General features: G+C 36.8%; 1 protein-coding gene across 7 annotated transcripts in view; it reads right to left on the bottom strand.

The window, feature by feature from the left end:
* ZNF385B (zinc finger protein 385B) overlaps positions 1 to 22,162 on the bottom strand; it is a 306,355-nt gene that overhangs the window by 27,581 nt on the left and 256,612 nt on the right. For 6 of the 7 annotated variants that reach the window (XM_081142156.1, XM_081142158.1, XM_081142160.1 and 3 more), the window contains 2 exons: positions 20,273 to 20,311; positions 16,516 to 16,626 (listed from right to left, as the gene is read on the bottom strand). In XM_081142156.1, the coding sequence (XP_080998282.1) occupies positions 16,516 to 16,626; positions 20,273 to 20,311 (150 nt within the window). The remainder of the gene's footprint in view (positions 1 to 16,515; positions 16,627 to 20,272; positions 20,312 to 22,162) is intronic. The other variant, XM_081142157.1, reaches the window with a different exon arrangement.

Here is a 22,162-nt window from a genome sequence, read left to right as displayed (position 1 = left end):
ATTGCCACTCAGTGATAAGTAATGCAATATAATTCAAGTCTATGCATTAAAGCTGTGACTACAGCTAACTAATTCAAGTCTTCTGATCGTCTTTTAAATTAGGCTCCCGGGCTTCAACATATTAATTTTTAATCAGGCTAGAAGGTAGTACCTTAACTTCCATTTCCATATTAAAGAAATTTACATGAATGATACAAAATAAATCTAAAATTAGAATTTGCTTTGTGTCTCCTAATATTTGATATATAATATCCCTAACATAGACCAAAGTGGCAAAGTAACTTTGAAAGTGCAATGCTTAGAAAACTGGTTAAAAATGGCTTTAGTAAATTTTATATATGTCTAATATATTATTTATTTATCATTATTCATCTGAAAACCTAACAATTAGGTTTTTGTAAACCTCATACTCCAATGCCCTAGACTAATTTTTAAAACCCAGCAAATATTTGATAATTCAAAATTAAGTAAATTATGTAAATGTAAAGATTAGTACAATATCCTTTCAAAACATACAAATATAAATAACAGAAAATAAAGAAACTACATTTATACTAGTTACCTAACCAACCTGGGTCATGTCCTTACACTAAAGTACCAGATTAAACTAGAATTTTTCATTCCAGATTAATCTCACATATAAGAGACTGGTCTACTGGAAGCAAAACTAAAATAAAATGCCCATAACTTTGAATCAGCCATAAATACCAAACTATTTCAATGTAATCAGTGAAATGTTAAGTGGACTTCCAGTGTCTGATTCTGGTGACACTGTCTAAAAGTTCTACTCACCAATAACAGTCATGACAAAGGTTGTTCACATACAGTATGATCCATGTGAATGCTGTCCTATTCATCTTTGAGTCTTCTGAAGCACCTGTTACATGGTACATACTCAAAAAAGGGTTGGTGAATTGTATATAATATATATGGGACAGAGTAGGAATAGTCTTCTAAAAGTAAGAATTTAATGCTGAGGGTCTGTCCATTTATTCTTTGATTCAACAAATATTTATTAAATACCTATTATGTTCCAGGCATCATCCTATGTGTTGTGGGATGCAGGTCTAGTAAAACTTACATTCTAGCATGGGGAGATAAATAATAAAATATCAATTTACATATATTTTATATAGTAAGTGCTCAGTGATAAGTGATACCTTTATGAATATGTTAGGTGGTGCTACAAAAAAATAAGAAAATGTAAGTAATATAGACAATGATGGGATGGGGTACCATTTTAGGTATCAAGTAAAGTCTTTCTTTTGTGGGGGTATTTGCAGAGAGACCTGAATGAAGTGAAGGAGATGATCAGGCAGGTATCTGGGAGAAGAGTATTTTAGGTCTGGGGAACAGCATATGGCTATCATAAGGATTTTGACTTCTATTCTGAGTAGGTGGAAAATCCCAGCAGTGTGTTGAGCAGAGGAGTAACCTTGTTTGACTTCTGTTTATACAATGATCACTCTGGTTACTGTGTGGAGAACAGCTATGTGTACCATGGGGAGGTTGGGGTGAGGCAAAGTGAAGACAGGCCGTCACAATCATCCAGACAAGTGGTGTAAAGGGTTCAAAATTAAAGCCCACTGGAGGATCAGAAAGGCTTCCAAAGAATGATTTTCTTAACCAGTTGTTATAATATTTGGCAGATCTACAATCTTTGGACTTGAATCAGTCATGATTTCTACAGGATTTTATTTGTATAACCATTGCTAACCATTGCATTTGTATTTTTTAAGTTTACATTGTATTCCTTTTTAAAATTTTTAAAATTTTTTATTTGTTTTATTCTTTTTTAAGAGAGAAGAAGGGAGAGAGAGAGAAAGAAAGAAACATCAATGTGAGAGAGAAACATCGACTGGTTGACTCCCACATGCACTCTGACTGGGGACTGAACCTGCAGCCCAGGCACGCGCCCTGCCCAGGAATCAAGTCCACCACCTTTTGTATATGGGCTGATGCTCCAACCAACTGAGCCACACCAGCCAGGGCTACATTGCATTCTTTTTTTGTGTGTCTAGGTAATATAATCACACAATTTAAAAAGTATTTTAAAAAGTATACACAATGGAAAGTCTACCTTTCAGACTCATCAACTAGTTGTCACTTTCTGTGTATCCTGCCAGAGACAATTTAGATGCCTATCAAGAAAATATATACATATGTCTGTATTTTTCCTTTCTTTCATTTTTAGACAAATGCCTACACACCACATATGTTGTTCTGCATTTTGCTTTTATCTTAGAGATTTTTAAAACGAGTAATTAGAAAGTTTCCTGATTTTTTAAATGATTGTGTATATTTATTTCATTATATAAATGAACCGTAATTTATAGCACCTTATTGATGAATATGTGGGTTGTTTCCAAAATTGTTCTGTCACCCATGATGTAAAAGTAGGCATTAGATACTTTAAATGATTAATGTCTTCTTTGACAACTAGAAATAATTTTAAGTACTTTAATTGAATTAAAGCAGACATTAAAATTTCTCCTAATTAGTTTTATACCTTAATTTGTAATTATGGATATGTGGTACTTATATGTTCTCCTAAGCATATTTCTTGAAATCAGACAACAAAATGTGCACCTCCTGCTTCAGGCTTAATAAAATAATATGAACACTGGAGAAAAGAAAGGGCTTTGAGATGGGTCTTCAACAATAAAAAGAGTTCCAAAGGCAAGAGGTATGTACTCCCAATGAGGAGAAGACTGTGATAAAGAAATGTCTGGAAAAACCAATTTATGTTTAGGAAAATGTGAATGTGGGTGTGTGTAGAGTAGGAGTGGAAGAAAAGATTAGAAAGGTAAGTGCCAGATTATTTAGGCCTTAAATACTAGATAGTGGGATGGTAGTTAACAAATAGCATACTTAATTACGTAGGTAATGAGAAGCCACTGAGGGCTTTTGTTATAGCAGAATCTAATAGCAGCAAAGGCCTGCTAGAAGGAAAGACAAGACAGGAGAGTAACTAGAAGATTCTTACCACAGTGAGTCAGGGAGTAATGGTGTTCTTAAATATACAGATTTCGAATTTCAGGGACATTATAAACCAAAAGCCAGAGCTTTTATAGAAAAGGAGCTATTCCTCCTAGTAAGACAAGTCTCTCTAACTAAAGATGCTGTGCCTTTTTGCCTTCCCAAGTGTCTGCTATTCCTTCTCTTTTTTACATTTATATTCAACCCCATCCCACAGCACTTCCTTATCATCAGTGTTTAAACAAGCTCAGATCTTCCCAACCCCAAACCAACCACTGCTCAACCTACATTCACTCCTACCTTGTAACTCTGCTACGTTTCACAGACTGATTTGTTAGATTCATTTTAGGCACATCTCCATTTTCTCTTCTCTAATCAGTCCTCTTCAATCCACCAAAACAGACATCGCCCCCAATCCCTAAATCTTAAAACCAAGAACATCTTTTATGCTTCATCTTGGTTGACTGATCAGGTACACCTGAGTCTGCTGACCTCTCAGTTCTTCTTAGGAAAGCACTCTTTCCCAGGCTCACTCTTAGGTTGGTGTCCCTCCGCCTCCATTTCAGAACCATCCTCCCCTGCCCAGTCATTGAATGTCGATATATTCCAAGGCTTAGTTTTAGGCCTTCTTGTCTTCTCACTCCAAACTTTCCAGTCTGCTTCCTATTTGGTCTCACCCACACTACAACTTCCCAACCATCTCTAACACCAATAATTTCCTGGTTTCTCTAGTCCAGATCTCTCTCCTGAGCTCCAGGCTCATAATATCCACTTGGATATCTCAAAGCACCTTGAACATAAGTTCAAAACCAAACCTTTGCTATCACTTGTCTCTGCCTTGCTGCCCAAACTACCTAGTCCTTTCCTATCACTCCCTTTCAGCCAATAGCATCACTCTACATCAGCTGTAAGAGCCAAATCCAGGAATCAACCTCATTGTCACACTCTACCTACATCCCAGATTCAATCAATCCCTAAGTCCTACAGATTTCACCAGCTAAATATTTTTCTAATCAAGCCAATTCTGTCCAAACTGCCACCTTTTTTTGCCTGGACTACTGCAATAACCTTTTTAGCGATCACCCAAAGGCTCCTCTTGCTCTCTTATAATCTGTTCTCCACACAGGGGCCAGAGTGATATTGTCAAAATGAAAATCTGATCATGTCATCCCTCTGCTTAAAAAACTCAATGCCTTTTCACTGTTCTTGGTTTAAAATAGAAAATCATATTCAAGACCTATATGGCTGATTCCTTCCCTCCCTCCCTCCCTCCCTCCCTCCCTCCCTCCCTCCCTCCCTCCCTCCCTCCCGTTTCATTTGGTAGCAGGCTCTGTTTTTCTCTGAGGAACTGAAAGAGTGTGTGGCTGAAATGTGAGTATAGTGCTATCCTTTACACATGCCTGAAATACTATCTCTTTTCTCTTTTCCTAGCTAACTCCTAGGTATCCTTCAGAACCCACCTAAACATACTTCCTAAAAAAGTCTTTCATGATGCCCCAGACTAGACGACATCCTAACTTTTTGGATTCTTTCCTTCATAGCAGTTCTTACAATTTTAAAAATTATTGATTTTTATAATTTGATTAATTTATTGTCTTTCCTCACTGGAAAATAACCTTCATTAAGACTTGTACCTATAAAGTTTTTGCTTTTCACTCAATCTGTTGCACTTAGCACACTGCCTGAAACATTCTAGGTGTTTGATAAATACTGATTACATGGATGGATGAGTGAATGAATGAAGAAAGAATCTTTATTACTTGATGATAGAATTAAAGTAATGGTAGAGGAAGAAAAAATAATTGGAGCTTACTCTAAAAGTTTCAGGCCTAAATGACAAGGAAAATGATGAAATGATGAACAAAAGATGCAGTTATGGTGGGATGAGGAAATTTTGCAGAGGAAAACGAGAATTCAGTTTGGACATCTATTTAGACTGCCCAAGAGACACACAGTGGAAAGACCCAACAAACAACTGGAAAGAAAATTGGTGGTTGAGGGAAGGGGCTGGAGACATCCATTTGAGAACCACATGGTAAGATGATAAATAAAACCCTGTGGAAGTATGAGATTCCTGAGGAATTAAGTACAGAGAGGAGAAAACCTATTTTTAAGAAAGAATCTTGAGAAACAGCTATATTTAACAGTTAAGAAAAGCAAAAAAAAAAGTCACAATATTTTCAGGATAAAGAAAATAGGCCACCAGGAAAGCTGGATGTACCAGAGAGTAATAAAATACAGAGGTCAAGGGAAGTAAAAATTCCAGAGGAAAAATACATACATGCAAGGATAAAAAAGGAACTATAGTCTTACCAAAGAACAGTAACTTCTTAAATGCTAAAATACTTTTCTGTAATTTCAAAACAATCTCATGAAATAACTGGAAAATAACATGAGGTCTTTATGTCCTGGAAGAACATTTGATGACGTTGCACAAAAAGTGTAGCGGTGGCCATGTCTGTGTGAAATAAGAGGCCTATTTATAGCTATTGCTCCCAGGAAAATTACTGCGCCTCACCCATCACTTCAAAGAGCTGAGGAATGCAGAGCATGGAGAGAACCCAGCAGCCAGGAAAGACTGCAAACACAATGTCAGGTTACAAAAACTGCTCTGAATTCAAAAATAAAAATAGTGACAAATAGTTATTATTAATTATTTGCTATGTACCAGGCACTCTGTTATGTACTTAAGAGATAGCATCTCTTTTAATCCTCATAAAACCATGTGAGGCAAGTATTATTAGCCCAAGTTTATAGACTCTGAAAAGTTAGGCTTTTATCCAATATCACACTGTCAGAAATGGAAGACCCTGAATTCAAACCCAGGATCAAAAGATTAGTCTCTTAACCACTATGCCACTAAAGCAAGGCCCAAGCTCAGGGTCCAAACAGCATCTACTGGGAAAGATCCAAAGCACAAAAGACTGTCTCCCTTTGCTACTCTGGTAAAAGAAGATTTTCATTTCATTGGAGTGAAAGATCTGGAGGTGAAAACAGGTCTGGGGGTGTGACCTTCAAGGTCTTATAGAGTATAGTTTTCACTGTACAGAATGGACTCAATTATTCTCAACCAATCCTTGGGTTATCATAAATGAAAGATTTTTAAAAAATCCCCTTAAGGACCATTTATTCAAGAAATATATATGTACTGTGCTAGGCACCAGAGAGAGACAGCAATGCACAAAACATACTGTCCCTGTCCTTATGGAGTCAATAATCGTGTATGTGTGCGTGCGTGCATATGTGTGTGTATGCATGTGTATTTTGAAAACAGATATTAAACAAGGAGTTACATAAAGATGTTTTTAAAAATTGTGATATATTTCATAGGGAAAAGTACTGGGTGTCATAAAATTATTATTGATAGTGGGGCAAGTTTAGACTGGGGAGTCTAGAAAAGCTCTTCTGAGGAAGAGACATTTAAGGTGAGACTGAAGGAAAAGTGTGGACTAGACCAAAAGTAGGAGGAGCAGAGGCAGCTTGGCAGGTTTATGGGAATAAAAGAAAACCATTGTGGCCGAAGTCTGCAAATAATGGGGCCAGTGGCAAGAACTGACAAGAAAAGTGCATTACTAGTTAGAAACCTTCTCTCACCTCCTCTCTCTCTAAAATCAACATAAAAACATATCCACAGGTGAGAATTAAAAATAAACAAAAAACCAAACAGATAGCCCAGGTCAGAACACAGAATCAGTGATTTATTGATTATTCAGTTAATTTGATCAATATAGATAATTAAATTGGATTAACCTTCCCTCAAAACAATGTCTATTGGGCCTGCAAGAGAAATCCATGCTGTCTAAGTTAAAACACTTGACTCAAAAGATTTTCAGAGAAATTCTAACCAAGTCACAAAAATATCATTTGCTTTAAAAAAGAGAATAGTGTTAGACATTGCTAAATGATTACAATTTCAGAAAAACTTCATTAACATAGACTGATTTGGGTGAATGGCATAATGAAATGGTAAAAAAAAGGTTGAAAAGTAGAACATATTTGAACAAGTACTGTTAGTTGATAACTGTTGGCTACCAGAGATTCTTAGGTGATGCATCAAAATATATAAGAATTATTTTAAATTATACCATTGTTTGTACTTCAGCGAGTGCCTTTACACTAGTTAAGTAAGCTTGAAAAAAATGGCTCTGTTGGTATTATAAATCTCTATGCTTTAATCTCCTTTGCAACATCCATCTGTATTTTCTTTGAAGAAAGAATTTGGACCAAACAAAAGTTCAACTCAGCCTATACCTGAACATCACAAACCTCCAATTACAGTAGTCCAAATTAACAAGAATTCTCTGCATTTATAAAAATAAAAACTTAACAAAAGACAATTATTCAACGTCTAGATCTTTAGAAAACTAGCTTGAAGAGAATGTCTTTCAGATATTCAAACTTTGTATTTTTTAAATTTACATCTGCAAATTCTGTAATTCTCTTCTGGCATTTTACAAATATAGACATCCATCATTTTCCCAACATATACAGATGTTAATGAATACCCCCTCCCATGACCATCTGTGTAAATGTATAAATTAAAATTTAAAAAGAGATTATTGGTATTTTTAGTTTAAAAGTGCATACAGAGCATTTTGTTGGCTTAAATATTTTAAATTATAAACTGTAACAAATAACCTAACTACCCCTTTAGTGAATCTATACTCTTGCATTCTTCTCAAATGATATAAGAAAAAGCCAATAAAAACCATGATATAAACAAATAAATCATCACATAAAAGGATTCCATAGATGTTATATCTTTCCAGAGCAAAAAGCAGGTAATCACTTCAAGCTCACAGTTCAGAGATAATGAAAGCTACATTTCAGAGAACATTCAGTGGGCATTATCAAGATGAAAAGGAAACTATTCGGTGATTGCGAGTATAAGTCAGCACTACACATCTCCCATGCTAAATGCAACATGCATTTAAAGCAGAAGTAGAATTTCATTAACAAACATTTACAAACGTCAGTGGTATACTGGAGTTGGGCAGTTCACCTTCAGGAAATAAGAAGTTTTACTGTCTGCAAATAATTTAAAAGCAATAATAAAATTGACTAAAAATCAGCTTGCTTTTTATTATCACTATAATCTAGCAATTCTAAACTTTGTAAGCAAATATTTCTCCTTGAAAAAAATTGCTGGTCTAAGTTCTAAACAATTGCTGTGGTTACAGTTGAATTTTAGCAATATATGTAAACTTAAAACTAGCACATTTTTGTTACTTACCTTTTAATTAACTACATGAAAGTTCATATAGGGAACTTGCAATTATATCAACGTTACCAATGGAAGCTGTGGAACGTTCACTTTGTGAGAAGGGAAGATTCAGTCACGTTGGAGAGGTCCTCTGAAGTGAGCATGGTTTCAGGTATGCAAACAGGCAAATAATTTTACGGGGGTTCATGGATCTCCCTGCAGCCTAGTCATGGACAACATCCTTAAGGAAGCCCTATCTATTTTAGCTCTCGTATTTAATGATTCTTCAATTTTTTCTCCTTCAAATCCTGATATCTCTCAGGCGTCTCCCCTGGTTTCACCTCCTCCATGAACCCCTGAAACTGCAGAGATAATATATGTGGAGAGTGTCTAGGAGCCCCTGGCAGAAGAACAGGCACCCATCCAAGGCTAGCTTTCCACTGGCCATTATTATTCTAGCTCGTGTGCTGTCCCCTTTCCTAAATTTATATTACCCTGGAGCTAACATCATGCGGTTCAGCAGTGTTTTTAAGTGCACTCGTTTTGTTTCCCTAGGTAGATAATTAGGTGTTTGAAAATAGGGAACTTGTCTTATATTTCTTGAATCTTCCTTTCTTGGCAGGAACTATTCTGACGCTCTTTTGTCTCTGGTCAAGTTCACTGCTTCTTTACTCTCCTTGAAGAGCTCACATTAACCAGCAGCACTATTTTCCTACAAAGTCTTCTTAGCTTGAAATTTTAGAAATTGGCTAGAGTAAGTCTTCCTCGCATGCTCTCCTCACGCCCCCGCCCCAGTCATGTGTCATTAGGTCTCTTAGGGCCAGTCAGGTTTCCCCCCAAACCTGCTCTTCATGCTGACCCACCACATCTAAAGTTCTCTGGCCCCGGGCAAATGCTGTCAGTTATTTCTGAGAGCTGCCTGAGAGATGAAAGCAGCTAAACGTTACGTCCTTTGCAGGTTGTTCAGTGAGCCACTTGGAATAGACAAGATTACTTTTTGTCGCATGCAGGTTTTTTTGTTTTGTTTTGCTTTTGCCTTACGTAAGTAATACCTTTTATCTTGTTGTAAAGGTTATGAAAAGTAGTCAATTGTTCACTCAAGCATACAGAATGAAAGACAAGCTATGAGACAGCAAAATGCCTAAATGAAGCCTGAATATAAACTTTAAAGCAGCAACCAATCATTTAGGAAACCTATAGGTATTCAGCCTAGAAATTCTACCTGATAGCTAATCATATGTTGAATAAATTTTTAGCTAAAGAATCCTAAACCACAAAAATTGAGTGAAACATTATCTTGTTAAGGATTCCACAACTAATCTTAACTAAAGCAACCCATACCAAGCAAGGAAGGAAAACCCACAAGCTTTCAGCAGTCTTTTTCCAGTCCTCAAGGAGCAAGGCAACTTTTAGATGACAAAATCACCACGAAAATGACTTGAAAATCCTGCCAGGAATCTTTTACTTCTCCTATGAGTTACAGGAATTTTACACAGGGAAAAAGAAGACCCAGAGTATTTTTTAAAGGTGTTATTAATGTTTGGTCAGCAAAGCAATATTGAGTGGAAACGTGCCAAAGCTTGCAGTAACGATGGTGAATTGTAGATACCATACTTAATAGTTTTCCAGAGATGTTTAGGTACTGTCCTTGTAACATTCACATTTGCTGTTCTTCACATCATACTAGGCTGATCATCTTAACTTTGAATATTATTAAGTACATATAAATAGCTAAAGTAACATGTCATGTAAACATCTATATGTTTTAAGAAAAGCCAGAGAAATACTGAATAAAGTGTATTGCCTAATTTCCCCATTAGTTAAAGATAGGATCTGAGGAGTCTTTATAAGTCATAATGCTCACTTTTTAAAAAAACTTCCTTTTTATCCTAGTCTTCTCTTTCAGTGATGAATTTAAAATCAGTCCTAGCCCGGCCGGGCGTGGCTCAGCATTTCAGCATCAACCTAGGATCCAGGAGATCGGGGTTCGATTCCCGGTCAGGGCACATGCCCGGGCTGCGGGCTCCATCCCCAGTCGGGGGCGTGCAGGAGGCAGCCGATCAATGACTCTCTCATCATTGATGTTTCTCTCTCTCTCTCTCCCTCTCCCTAAAATCAATAAAAGATATATAAAATAAAATAAAATCAGCCCTAAATTATCCATTCCAAATAAGGTAGTGCTGAGAAAGACTGACATTTTTATAATATTACAGTGTTGCTTTAGAGGCAAGTTAAAAAAAAAAGAAAAGTAACTAATAAATGCCTCAAAAAACATGACTAAACTTTTAAAGAACTTTGTTACACAGCAGCTACTGAAGGCAACTTAGCACGGTATGTTCCTGCTCCCTGTAATCTTGCTGTATTTCTGTCATACTGAAGCAAAAAATGTTCATCATTTTTTCGCCTCTGTCTACAAAGCAGAGAGTTACCTTCCCAAGCTCCTGAGATTTATGCTTTTAATTACCTCCTATCTGCTTCGCTACCTTCTATACCTACGAATCAATATAAATAGTCTTATTTATGGGGAAAATGTAAAAAATTTGACCAAAGCAGGCTATCACTTTCCAGATTTCCATTTGATGCTATCAATTCCTTCTCTCTTCTGTGCTTTTTTTCTTGACAAAATCAGTTGGTTTTTAAAACTCATGCAATTACTCATTTATCTAATCACTTGTACTGCTTAATAGCAGATGTAAACTTTACAACTAGCTTTTGAGCTCTAATCCCACCAATGAGATTAGTATCATTGTGGTATCTCTTTATTTAATCATCAGCTGCAGAATTCAGTGTAACTGTGGTTTTCTCCAAACCCCCTTCTTCATAAACTCACTTTTCAGTGAGGACCTGCTTTCGTGGCTCATTTCGTTTCTGAAGGGAGGTCACTATCAGCATAGGTGAAACCTGGCAGGCTAGGCACCAGTGTGCTTCAAACTCTGCCTCTCACATTTTATTGGCACCAATTCTTTAAAAAAACCCCAACAAATTACATATATATTTATAGATAATTGCATATGTACAATGTATATATGATTATATAAATATATTATAGGTTAATAGAGAGGCTGCTAAAGGAGCTGCTCTCTATCTGAAGGGCTTCAAGAGAATAGAGTAGATGTTTATGGGTGGCAGGCAGTGACTGTATGTGAGAGAAGGCAAGAGTCAACCTGCAGAATTAACATGTATAGATAGATATCTGTTGAACATATCTGACAGTGGTGACGTAGGGAGGGTCAAATATTGAAAATGAACATTCAAAGTTTTACTTAACATATCAGTTATCAAATGTGATGTCTGAAAATTCAGAAAATATAGGATAAACTCATTTTTTAAAACAGTATGTTGGTTAGAGTTTCAAACAATGTGCTCAATACGTGCCCCTCACCATCACCAAGGGCAGTGCCTCTGAGTTTAAAGCAATGAATCCAGTCATTAACCTAAAATAAAACCAACTTAATAAAGAAACTATGAATGTCCAAGAAAGAACCAGAGGGAAAGAGAAGATAGAGCAGAGAAGATGGGCAGGAGCAACTTGATGGTCTAGTGGAAGAGAGGACGTTTGCAGAGGGAAGAGAAACACTGATAACTCGTGGACAGAATTTCTAGAGTTAAAAGCAAGCACGAGGCAGCCAATAGCAAAACATGGGCTCCCTTAGAAGAACTGATCCCTCAGAAAATGCAAGTAAGTGCCCTTGCGGCCGAGTGCCTCTCCTGCTTCTGCTGCGAGGGCCACCCGCAACTGTGGTGTCCAACGGTCCCTGTTTCGGGCCGCGCTGACCCCAGGGAGGGAAACAGCTGCTGCAGGGACTCGCTGCCTCAGGGCAGCTGGTGGAGAGGTGCAGCGGGGTAGGCATGGTGGCCAGAGGAAATGCAGGGTCAGCCCCGAGCACGGGAAAGGACACTTACCTGGACCCAAAGTTGTGGCTTTCTCTCTAATCTCATGACTGCTGAGATCTCTGCAGGATGATCGAGAGTGCCAGGGCCTCTAGCAGAAACTGCACTAATGCCTCTGAGGTGGCAAATGGTGGATAGGCCAGTTTGTTTATGCAAGACAGAGAATTTGTGTCATGTGAACTGCTTAAAGAAATCAGCAAGTAGGCCCAAGTTTAAAACTAAAAAAATGAGAGATAGGCAAAGAGAGAGGCAGAAAGACCCCGGAGGGCATAAGTAAATAACCTTATTCAAATGAAAACTGCCAGGATGACAAAGATGCAAAATGCAGTGGGAAATGACACTGCAGACATATCAACCGCACATTAATGCAGTCACATGGGAATTGAAGGTGATCACTGAACGATTTCACTTTCTCAAATTTCAGAGAGATTTATAGTAAAGAATAGGAGAGAGAGTCAGGTCGCCCACAGAGCGTTCATACAAATGGTTGGTCCCCCTGCCATCTTAACTTCTAAGCAAACCTTTAGTTTCCTGCCACGTGTAATGAGTCTAACATAAATCAACGAAATGGCATGAGGTCATCTCCTTATGTCTTGACATGAGGAAACAGAACGCAGCAAAAGGAACGGTGAGCTAAGATGAGAGCCAGAGATATTAGATAACCGAAAACCAAAATGAAGGCAGAGAACACAACAAGATTAAAAACCCAGAGGAACCACAAAGTAAGATGAAATACAGACAATGTAAACTGTGAGCGATTTGAAGTCTATAATGCTATTCGAAAGGCAATACTATAAATTTGACTAAGCCCGTGGGGTCAGCAATTAGGGACACTGCATCTCATGCTTAATCAATTGTGGTATTAATGCTGAGTGTCAAAATTTCAGGGTCAATTCCTGAATTAAAATATATAAAACTTGATTTAAAAGATCATTATGCTTTCATCCCCATTTGCCTATGAAGTATAAAGGACCCAGTCATGTATTAAGGGTATTTATAATGAATTAGTCTGTGATAATAATAATAAAAATAAAAGATGATCACCTTTATTTTTAAACATTTAAGAGAATCAAATTGCCCTGATTTTCTGTAAGAATCTGTTGAAGGATCAGTTTCCTTTACCCTTCTGTTGCTATTTTCCAAGGAACTGATATTAATATGCAAATTAGAAATTATGTGGGATCTGCCAACTTACGACCTAGCCAAAAAGAGAAAATATTAGCCTCAAAAATATTTTAGAAGCCTATATTAGGAGCTAGTTTCCTGTATTTTGGTATGAAAACCAAAAGCCCAGTAATTTTGAGTATTATTTAAAAACCAACTACAGAACAGTACAGAAGACCTATTTTCCTGGAAAGCCTTAACGTTAGAAACATTATTTCCCATCTAGAGAGTAAAGATTCAGATTTAGGCTTATCAATTTATGACTATACTGCATTTGCAGTATACTCATTCATTCATTGGAGAAGAAAGGGGCATTCAGGGTTGGGATAACCCCATTCAGGGCTCAGCTTAAACCATGTTAGCGGGGGTGGGGGTGTTGGGAGGTGGGGGTGTCTACGAAGAAACTTGGGATTTGGGTGCTGTACACATTTGTGCAAATGTCTGGGACTCAGTTGGAAAGACCTATTATTCCTGGACTACAATGCCTGCCCCCTGGCAAAGTTAATGGTGTTAATTTGTAAAGGTTCATTTGGGAAATGTTTGTGATTAATGCTTGCTCATTTGCATAACACTGTATTGTGTAAATAAAGCTGTAGCCTTTTGCTTTCCAATAGTGGAGTTCAACTGAGATGATGAAAGCTGGACAAAGAGGGCTACTATGGGACACTTAAACTAGGTCACATTGAATTTTAATGCATGAAGCCTGCCCTGCTACATTTTATATGGGTAATGGAAAAACTGCAGAATGCAGTCTGTTTACTGTGCAAATCTGCCTTCCAGATTGTTCAATAACCATATTTTCTACCCTGAAGAGTGAAGGCAATTCAGTCTCAGGCTGATTTAGAAATGTTATTAAAGAAAATAAGGATGAGCATCTTCTCAATTCTTACATTAAAATGTAAATAGGGTAATTATAAAATAATAAACTCTCCCCCAAATAAAAAATGCTCGGTTTCAGAGCTCAGTTATGCAGATTACAGCACCATTACTAAACGGAGAACATGTATATGTCACACTTGTGAATTTGCCATCCAGACTATGTGGCTTTACTGCCTAGAGTCTAAGTAGACTCAGAAATTTTCTTTCTGTCTCCACTATCAACAGAGCTTTTGAGTGGTGACAAGGAAGCTGGTGGCCACGTGCTCACATGTGTGCATTTGTCCCAGGCCATAGAGTGAGTACAAAGACAATTACTGACAAGCCCTGAAGCTCAAGTGAAAGGTGAACCTACTCCCAGAGCAAGTCCGGGGTATAGAATGAAGACTGGCCCACCAACCCCAGCCAACCCATGATACAAACAAAAAACAAGACTTGCTGTCATTCCTTCTTGGTCTTAACTGTTCCACCTGTAAAATGAGGGTGTTTATACCCTGTTCTTCTAGCAGAAATGCCATGGAAATGATTTCTAATCATAGAACTGGAAAGGTCCTTCTGAAGATCATGTAGTCCATTTTAAGCTACATCATAGGAGAGGAAACTGAGGCCCACAGTGGTGAAGTGATTTATTGAGTTAAGACTTAGAACACATTCAAAGACTCTTAATTGAGTGTTCTATATTAGATTGTGGCCTCTCTATGTATGGAGTAATAAAAATATAGAGCAGAAGGCCTGGAACAGGTCCTGGGAGGATCTGATAAGGTTAAACCTTAGATGCTTTCATTCACACTGTTAATAAATTTGCTGCTGGACTCTGGAGCCTGGTACAGTGCTTGGCATAAAATAAAGGCCAATAAATGTGAAGAAAATGAGCAAAGTTATTAAGGGAAGCAATATCATAGAATAGGAAGAGCTGTGGATTTAGAAGCAAGAGACCTGAATTTACGTTTGAGCTCTGTCATTTGCTGACTATGAAAATCTATGTAATTCTAAAGGTTGGAAATGACCTGAATGTCTGCCAATAAGGGACTACTTAAATAAACTATGGAACATCCACATGTAGGCTACTGTATTAGTTTTCTATAGTTGTTGTAGCAAATTATCCCAAACTTACTGGCTTAAAACAACACACATTTACTATCTTAATATTTCCGGAGCACTGTGTTCTTTTGGAGGTTCTAGGGGAAAATTGGTTTCCTTGATTTTCTAGCTTCTAGAGGCTGCCCACATTCCTTGGCTTGTGGCCCCTTCTTTCACCTTCAAAGCCACAATGGCCAGTAGTTGTCCTCACATCATATCACTCTAACCTTCTTGTTAAATGCTAAATATGAAGCATGTCTTCAGGTGGGCATTCCTTTCATAAGGAGTCAGTTATGTAGGGAGCATTTTCATTTTATATTCATAAAGTTATAGATACTTTAATTTCCCTATGTGACTGTAGAAATCTGGATAATAAGTATGCAAAGCTGTTAAATATTCTTGGATCTATTTCACTATGTATTATTCTGTATTTTCTTGCAAAAGTCCTTTAATTATTTTACCTTAAATCTAACAGTAATATTATACTTTAGTATATCTCTAGTAGTTATGTCTCCATAGTTTTGTCTTTTGCAGAAAGTTATATAAGTGCAATTATATAACAGTACACAGAGTATTTCTTATTTTAGTATTTCCAATAAACACGAATCCTGTAACATACTCTTTGCAAAATGGCTTCTGGGGTGAAGGCATTTAAGAAATATCACATATCATATGTAATCTCCAGATTCAGATTTGCACTGGCCATTGGCTTTATTTGGTAATTAAATATTATAAATATTCTAATATTATTTATTTTGATTTCATGTTATTTTATTTCTACAGTATAATTAAGCTGGCCAGGTAAAATAATTTACAAACCTTTCTCTATATTTCCATGTTTTAGAAAATATAAATTGTATAGTAAATTATTTTCTTAGGTATTTAATATGATTTGGCACACACACACATGAAATGTGACACTTGTTATCAAGAGTAATAACAACGGTTTTCTTCAGCATTCGTTGCATTTTAATTATTTTCATACTTCCATTGCATTTTAAACTTTAAAACATATTTCCTGCTATTTGAGTATTTTTCAAAAGTAAATATAATTGGTCAGATTAAGTGTAAAATGGTACAGGTGAGTCTGATTACATAGAGAGAGCCTTGATTTTTTTATATTAGCCACTCTTTTGCTCAAGTTTCTAGTGTTTAATCGAAATCCCTTAAAAACCTGGCACACTAAAATAGTGGGCCACCAAGAGGAGTGGCTGCTACAGATTATGTAAATAAAAATATATATATATCCATATATATATATTCAGAACAATCAGACTTTCAGCTTGACAGACTATAGAGAGCAATGAAAAGGTGATACTCACATCTGAATTAAAGCGAAGCTGGCAGACATTACAAGAAATAACTTGTTTCTTCTTTGGGGGAATGGACACTCCAAATGTGTGGTTAATGACTGCTTTTTGCACAGGATCCATCTGAAGAGCAAATGATAAAAGAGTCAATTTATAACTTCAAAGGATAGAAAATAGTGTGAGCAAGTAAAAGTAGCTGTATTATTCCTTAAGGTTTTACTTTTCATTCCCAAACAAAGATAATAAAGAATCTCATTCAATAATGTATTTGTTTCCAGGAACTGAACAAAAACAAAAAACTTGTTTGAAATCATAACACAAATCAGATGAGAGTCCCAAGAAATCATATGTATATAAGGAGCCTTGAAAAACCTTAAAAGAATCATTAAACAAGAATATTTAAAATCCAAAGGTCAAGGTTAAAATTAACTTGTTAATGTTTTCCCTACGTGAGGTGATAATACTTATGGTAGTCTGAAATGACGTCAATGACAATTATTACAAATATATTTAAGTTTCTTATATTTTAATTTATGGCAAAGTCATAAATTACAGGTTCATGTCACAGCCCAGAAAATGTTGATCTTTATTTTAAAATAATTTATTACTTTTCATGGACTATAGATGAAATGCATTCTACTGGAAATGCATGTCACAACTGTACACTCAAATGCCCATAACAGATTGGTTGATATGCAACCCTTGTTTAAATACTGATCAAGTAAAATTTTTTTACTTATAACTTGTGACTTTCCTCCTGCATATACCATACATATTCAGAAAAATATACAGTGATGAAAGTACTCAACCACAGAAAAAGTATGGCACAAAGCCACGAAAATACTTGGGAAAAGATAAAGCACTATTTGCAGAGCCTATAAAAAGAGACACGGCAGTGATTCTCTTGTGTACTCCAGATAATAATCTCCAGCATTAAGATTGGACAACTGGCAGTTCAAAAAACAATGAACAAAACACTACTTGTAAACAGATGTAACATGAACTGACACCATCGTCTAGGAAATCTCCTGAGGTTAGAGCTTAAATTAGTTGATGATATTTTGTAGAGAGGAGAAATTAAGACTATCCCTGGTCAGGAGTATAAATCAACAAAGTGCAAAATTGGCAATTAGAAAAACTTAAATACATTAGAAAGAAGGCTGGATTACAGAATTGTTGAATAGTAAAGTAGCCTATTTTTGCTACAAGTTTAAGATAGGTAACACATAATAAAAACAGTTCTGTGGTTTGGGATACTTCAAAATTCAGAGTGGAGTTTTCTGGAGTAATAGAACAATTCTATAACCTGACTGCAGTGGTGGTTACACAAATTTATATATGTGTTAAAATTCATAGAACTATACACACTCCCCCAAAGTCAATTTTATGTACAATAATTTTAAAAGTATAAGAAAAAATTGTTAATAGTTATTATGTTTAACTATTAAGTGTAATATAAAATTACTGGAAAATCTGGGGATTTGTTTTGTTCAAGACAATAATTGATTACATTAAATTGTATTTAATGAGAATAAAAAAATAAACAAGCATCCATAGGCAAAGGAAATCTGAATATTCACTTTCTTAATTTACTCACAAGTGCATACACTTAAGTTTCATTCATCCATTTGTAAAACATGAAACTATACTTTCTGATTGTTATTAGAAATGGAAATCACTTTGGACAGGAAAATAGCCTTCCTATGTTGGTAGGATAAAAAAACAACTACAGTTTTTGCAAAATTAAAACATAAGAGCATTTTATTGAGATATTTTCTGTTCCCAGACTCTACAAAATACATTTGGTGCTGCATAAGCTACATGGGATAAAACTACATGAACACCCTCAAACACCAGGTTTCACATGCCACTTTCATTACTTCTGTCCTCCACATACTATTGTTTTATTATTATTCAGTTAATATTTTTCTTTAAATCAAATTAAAATAGACTTTAAAAAACTTAGCAATAATTATGAAATCAAAGTTTTAATGTACATGCTTTCCTATTACTCAACATTAAAAAATGAAAACCTTCATCATCTAAAATAAATAGGTACATCCTAGTTGTTCCCATACCACAATACAGAAACATAGACAAAAGGTACAGCTGCAAAAATCTTGTTCTAAGTTTTTAGTAAACCAAGATATTGGTTCACAGCTCCAACATTACCCTTGAATATAAATGTCCCCTCAAATTTTAAAAAATTGTCTGCCTACATAATTTTAAAAATAACTCCCGATACAAATTTATGCTACTCGAATCTCCTATTTGCACATGAGCCTGAACATTTCCATTTATGTTCCCAAGGCTGGAAGCTCTCCGCCCTGAGAGGTGACCGGTGGCTGAGCTCTCCAGATCCAAAGGCAGCCGAGTTCCCAGCCACCTGCTCCCTGCAAGCCAGCTAAGGCGGCTCCCTCAAGAAACTCTCACCGCAGCTGGCTTCTCTACTTTACATACACAGTCCCACTTGTACCCATAAAATCAAGCGACATAAACGCAGCCCTCTACTCCGTCCCTCATCACCCATCATATAAAACTTTCATCCTCCATGCTTCTCACTTGCAAGAGGTTTATTTCTATTTTCCTCTTGATTCCCTATTTTCTTAGAGGTAGTATTTCAGGGAAAGATTCACTTGTTTTTTCCTGCCTAAATCTCTTTTACTTTCTCTGCTGCTAATCACAGAATTCTATAATTATATTTCTTATTCATCATTTGGGGAACATGATTTAGTTAAAAGGAAACTTGAAGTGGTGTAAAAAAGAATGCCCCAGCCTGGCTGGTGTGGTTCAGTGGTTAAACGTTGACACCCATGCACCAGGCGGTCACAGGGTCGAGTCCTGGTCGGGGGCTTGCAAGAGGCAGTCAGCCGATGTTCATGTTTTTCCCTCATTGATGTTCCTTTCTCTCTCTCTCTCCCCCTTTCTCTCTCTCTAAAAAAATAAAAACATATCTTTTAAGAATTTATTTAAAAACAAGAATGTTCCGTTTGCCAAATCATCTATCTTGAAACTCACACCGTCTAGATGATATTTTGTGTATTTTCCATCTGATGCCATAATTACAAATACCTGAGTCATTTCAGTGGGATCCAGACTTGTCAAGAACATAGAAAATGTTTTCAGATCTCTGTCTTTATCTCTTTTTTTAAAGTGTAAAGTGGTAAAAATCTGAATTTTTTTCTTATTCTCACAATACTATAAGAGTTAGATGAAAATAATTATGATGTAAACCTACATTAACTTAAAATTTTCCCTCCATTAATGCAATGTAATTTCTCTATAATCATAATGAGATATGTATAACTAAATCAGTGGTAATCATTTTATTCAATCACCAATTTTCAGGATGAATAAAACTTTCAAGATGAATTAAAACAGTCTTATAAATCCTAAAATGTGATACATGCAAAGTGATTCAATTTAGTGTAGTCAAACTATATCTATCATAAGAATTTCATATATAGAATACTCAGGAAAATTATCAGAGGTATTGCAATTATATAACAAACTCTTATTTTTAAAGATTCAACTGACATTTCATAGACATTTGATTATTAAAAATGAGCAAGTGTCTCCAAACATCTTTATTAAAATGTTTATATCACTTTTAAACTAACAAATTCCTTCATAAGCACTCAAATTAAATTTGCACTCATGTTAGTTCACATTGCACAAGAAAGCAGTCTGTGGATTGAGAAGACTGAGATTCATTGGTAAATAATGCTGAAAACCCTACCATATAGCTCTAGCTGCTAATATTCCTTACCTGACAGAATTTATTGGTTCCAAATAAGCCTCTTCTTTTCTAAAAGAGTAAAAGTTAGAAGTAGTAATCTGCAATTTTGAGGCTAGAAAGCACATTTATATAAAAACATTTTTAAAACCCTATTTTCCCTTTGCTAATCTCTGATTTAAAAGCCTGAAATGCTTACTAACTAAAAAGCAGCAAGAGTTAACACTTGCCACTTTGTCTAATGAAAATCACATAGAAATGAAAGCAAAACCTATTCATGCAATTAACTGGTAGGTAATAAAAATGAAAAATGGGGTTGTGGCTGTTACCAAGAATCAAGGAGATAATTGGAGGCCTTGTATGGAAAAATTAACTATTATATTATAGTACTTATGAAGGAGATTAATGAAGCTGGCCTTGTCATACCATTGATTATATGTTCAATATCAAAATAAGAACAACCAGGTATCTTTGGCGTATTCACCAAGATTATGGAATCATAAATCTGAGTGAATTTTTAAAAAGATCATTACTTTCACTGAGTATACCAAAAAGTAATTTACATCTGTACAGTATAAACAATCATATAAATATATGCAGCTTCCAATAAAACCCAGCCACAGGGAAAAGAAACACACTGCAGCACTTCACTAAGGGCAGGATGAACACCATGGGCTGGAGAGAATATAAGGTAGGGACCCACGATCAAAGGACTTCATGCTAGATGATATTTAGATTCTGGATAGTATTGCTAGATGAAACTTCAGGCATCAAAAACAGAATTGCAAACTTTTCAACGGTCCCAATAATTTTCAAGAGCCCTGAGGTCTGAGTTGTATTGTGAAGAGTCTTAGGATTTCCCTGGCCATCAAGTGGGGCTGGGTATGGAAGTAAACTGACTGCCACCCAATTCAAAGCAGAAAGGAATGCTCAAGAATTACACTGGGCTTCCTTCTTTGAGGGTAAATGGCTGGACACCCACCCTGTTCTTAAAGATGGGGACATTTCATCTTAAATTTAGCCGCCTGCTCTACCCAGTGCCCTGAAAAGCATTTGGTAAGCACGTATCATACCACATAGCAGGCAATGCTAGCTTTCCTACTAAAAAGAGGCAGATACCGGTTTCAGCTTTTCCAATGTAAAGATCAGTCACCCGACAGACCCTTCTGGAGGCCTAACATGTTTCAGAGGCTGTCCCGGGCATGAGGGGGGAGGACGAGGCCACACAAGAAAGGGCTTAATTATAAATGTTGAAAAGTGAATAAAATAGTATCAACTCTGGTTAACTGGAGGGGGGGAGGAGAAGTGACCATCAAGCAAAAATGAACCAAAACAGAGGCACGAGAAGGCGCAGAGAGGCCTTTCTCCTCTGCCCCGCCCCTACTTAGGACTTTGGCCCCCTTTTCTGATTTCCTCAACTTTAAGCACCCAAGAGCCTCCCTTTAACAGTGACATAGATGTGTCACCCTCCTGGGCTATTTGCCTTTTAATTCCTTTTCTAGCTGTGCAGCGATAACACTGAACATGCTGCTGACGGCAGCTTGGCTTTCCGAGCTTTTGCTCTGCGCTGAGGGACGACCTCGCGGGGAGTCCGCCCTCACGGGGGGGGGGGGGGGGGGGGGACACCATCACCGCCCTCCTTCTGCTAAGGGGGCGCCCGAGTTTGGAGGGGCAGCGCCCTTCGGCCAAGGTCAGGGCTGGAGCCGGGGCGCCGCAGGGCGGGAGGCTGGGGACAAAGGGCCAGTGTCCCTAGAGTTTCTAGGGCCTGGAAGGCAGCTGGCTAGTCCACCTGCTCACAAGGCCTCCTTGGTGCTTAAGTAAAGGTGTCCTGGAAAGTGTCTTTCTTGGCTTTTCTCTTTTTGACCCATTTATGCCCCTCTTGGGACAAACTCCTTTCTTCTGTGCAAGGCCAGGGGGGCCAGC

The sequence above is a fragment of the Miniopterus schreibersii genome (genome assembly GCF_964146895.1).
Source record: "Miniopterus schreibersii genome assembly, chromosome: 7".
Classification (NCBI taxonomy): Eukaryota; Metazoa; Chordata; class Mammalia; order Chiroptera; family Miniopteridae; genus Miniopterus; species Miniopterus schreibersii.
The sequence above is the reverse complement of the archived record's forward strand: the minus strand, read 5'-3'. Positions and strand labels throughout refer to the sequence as shown.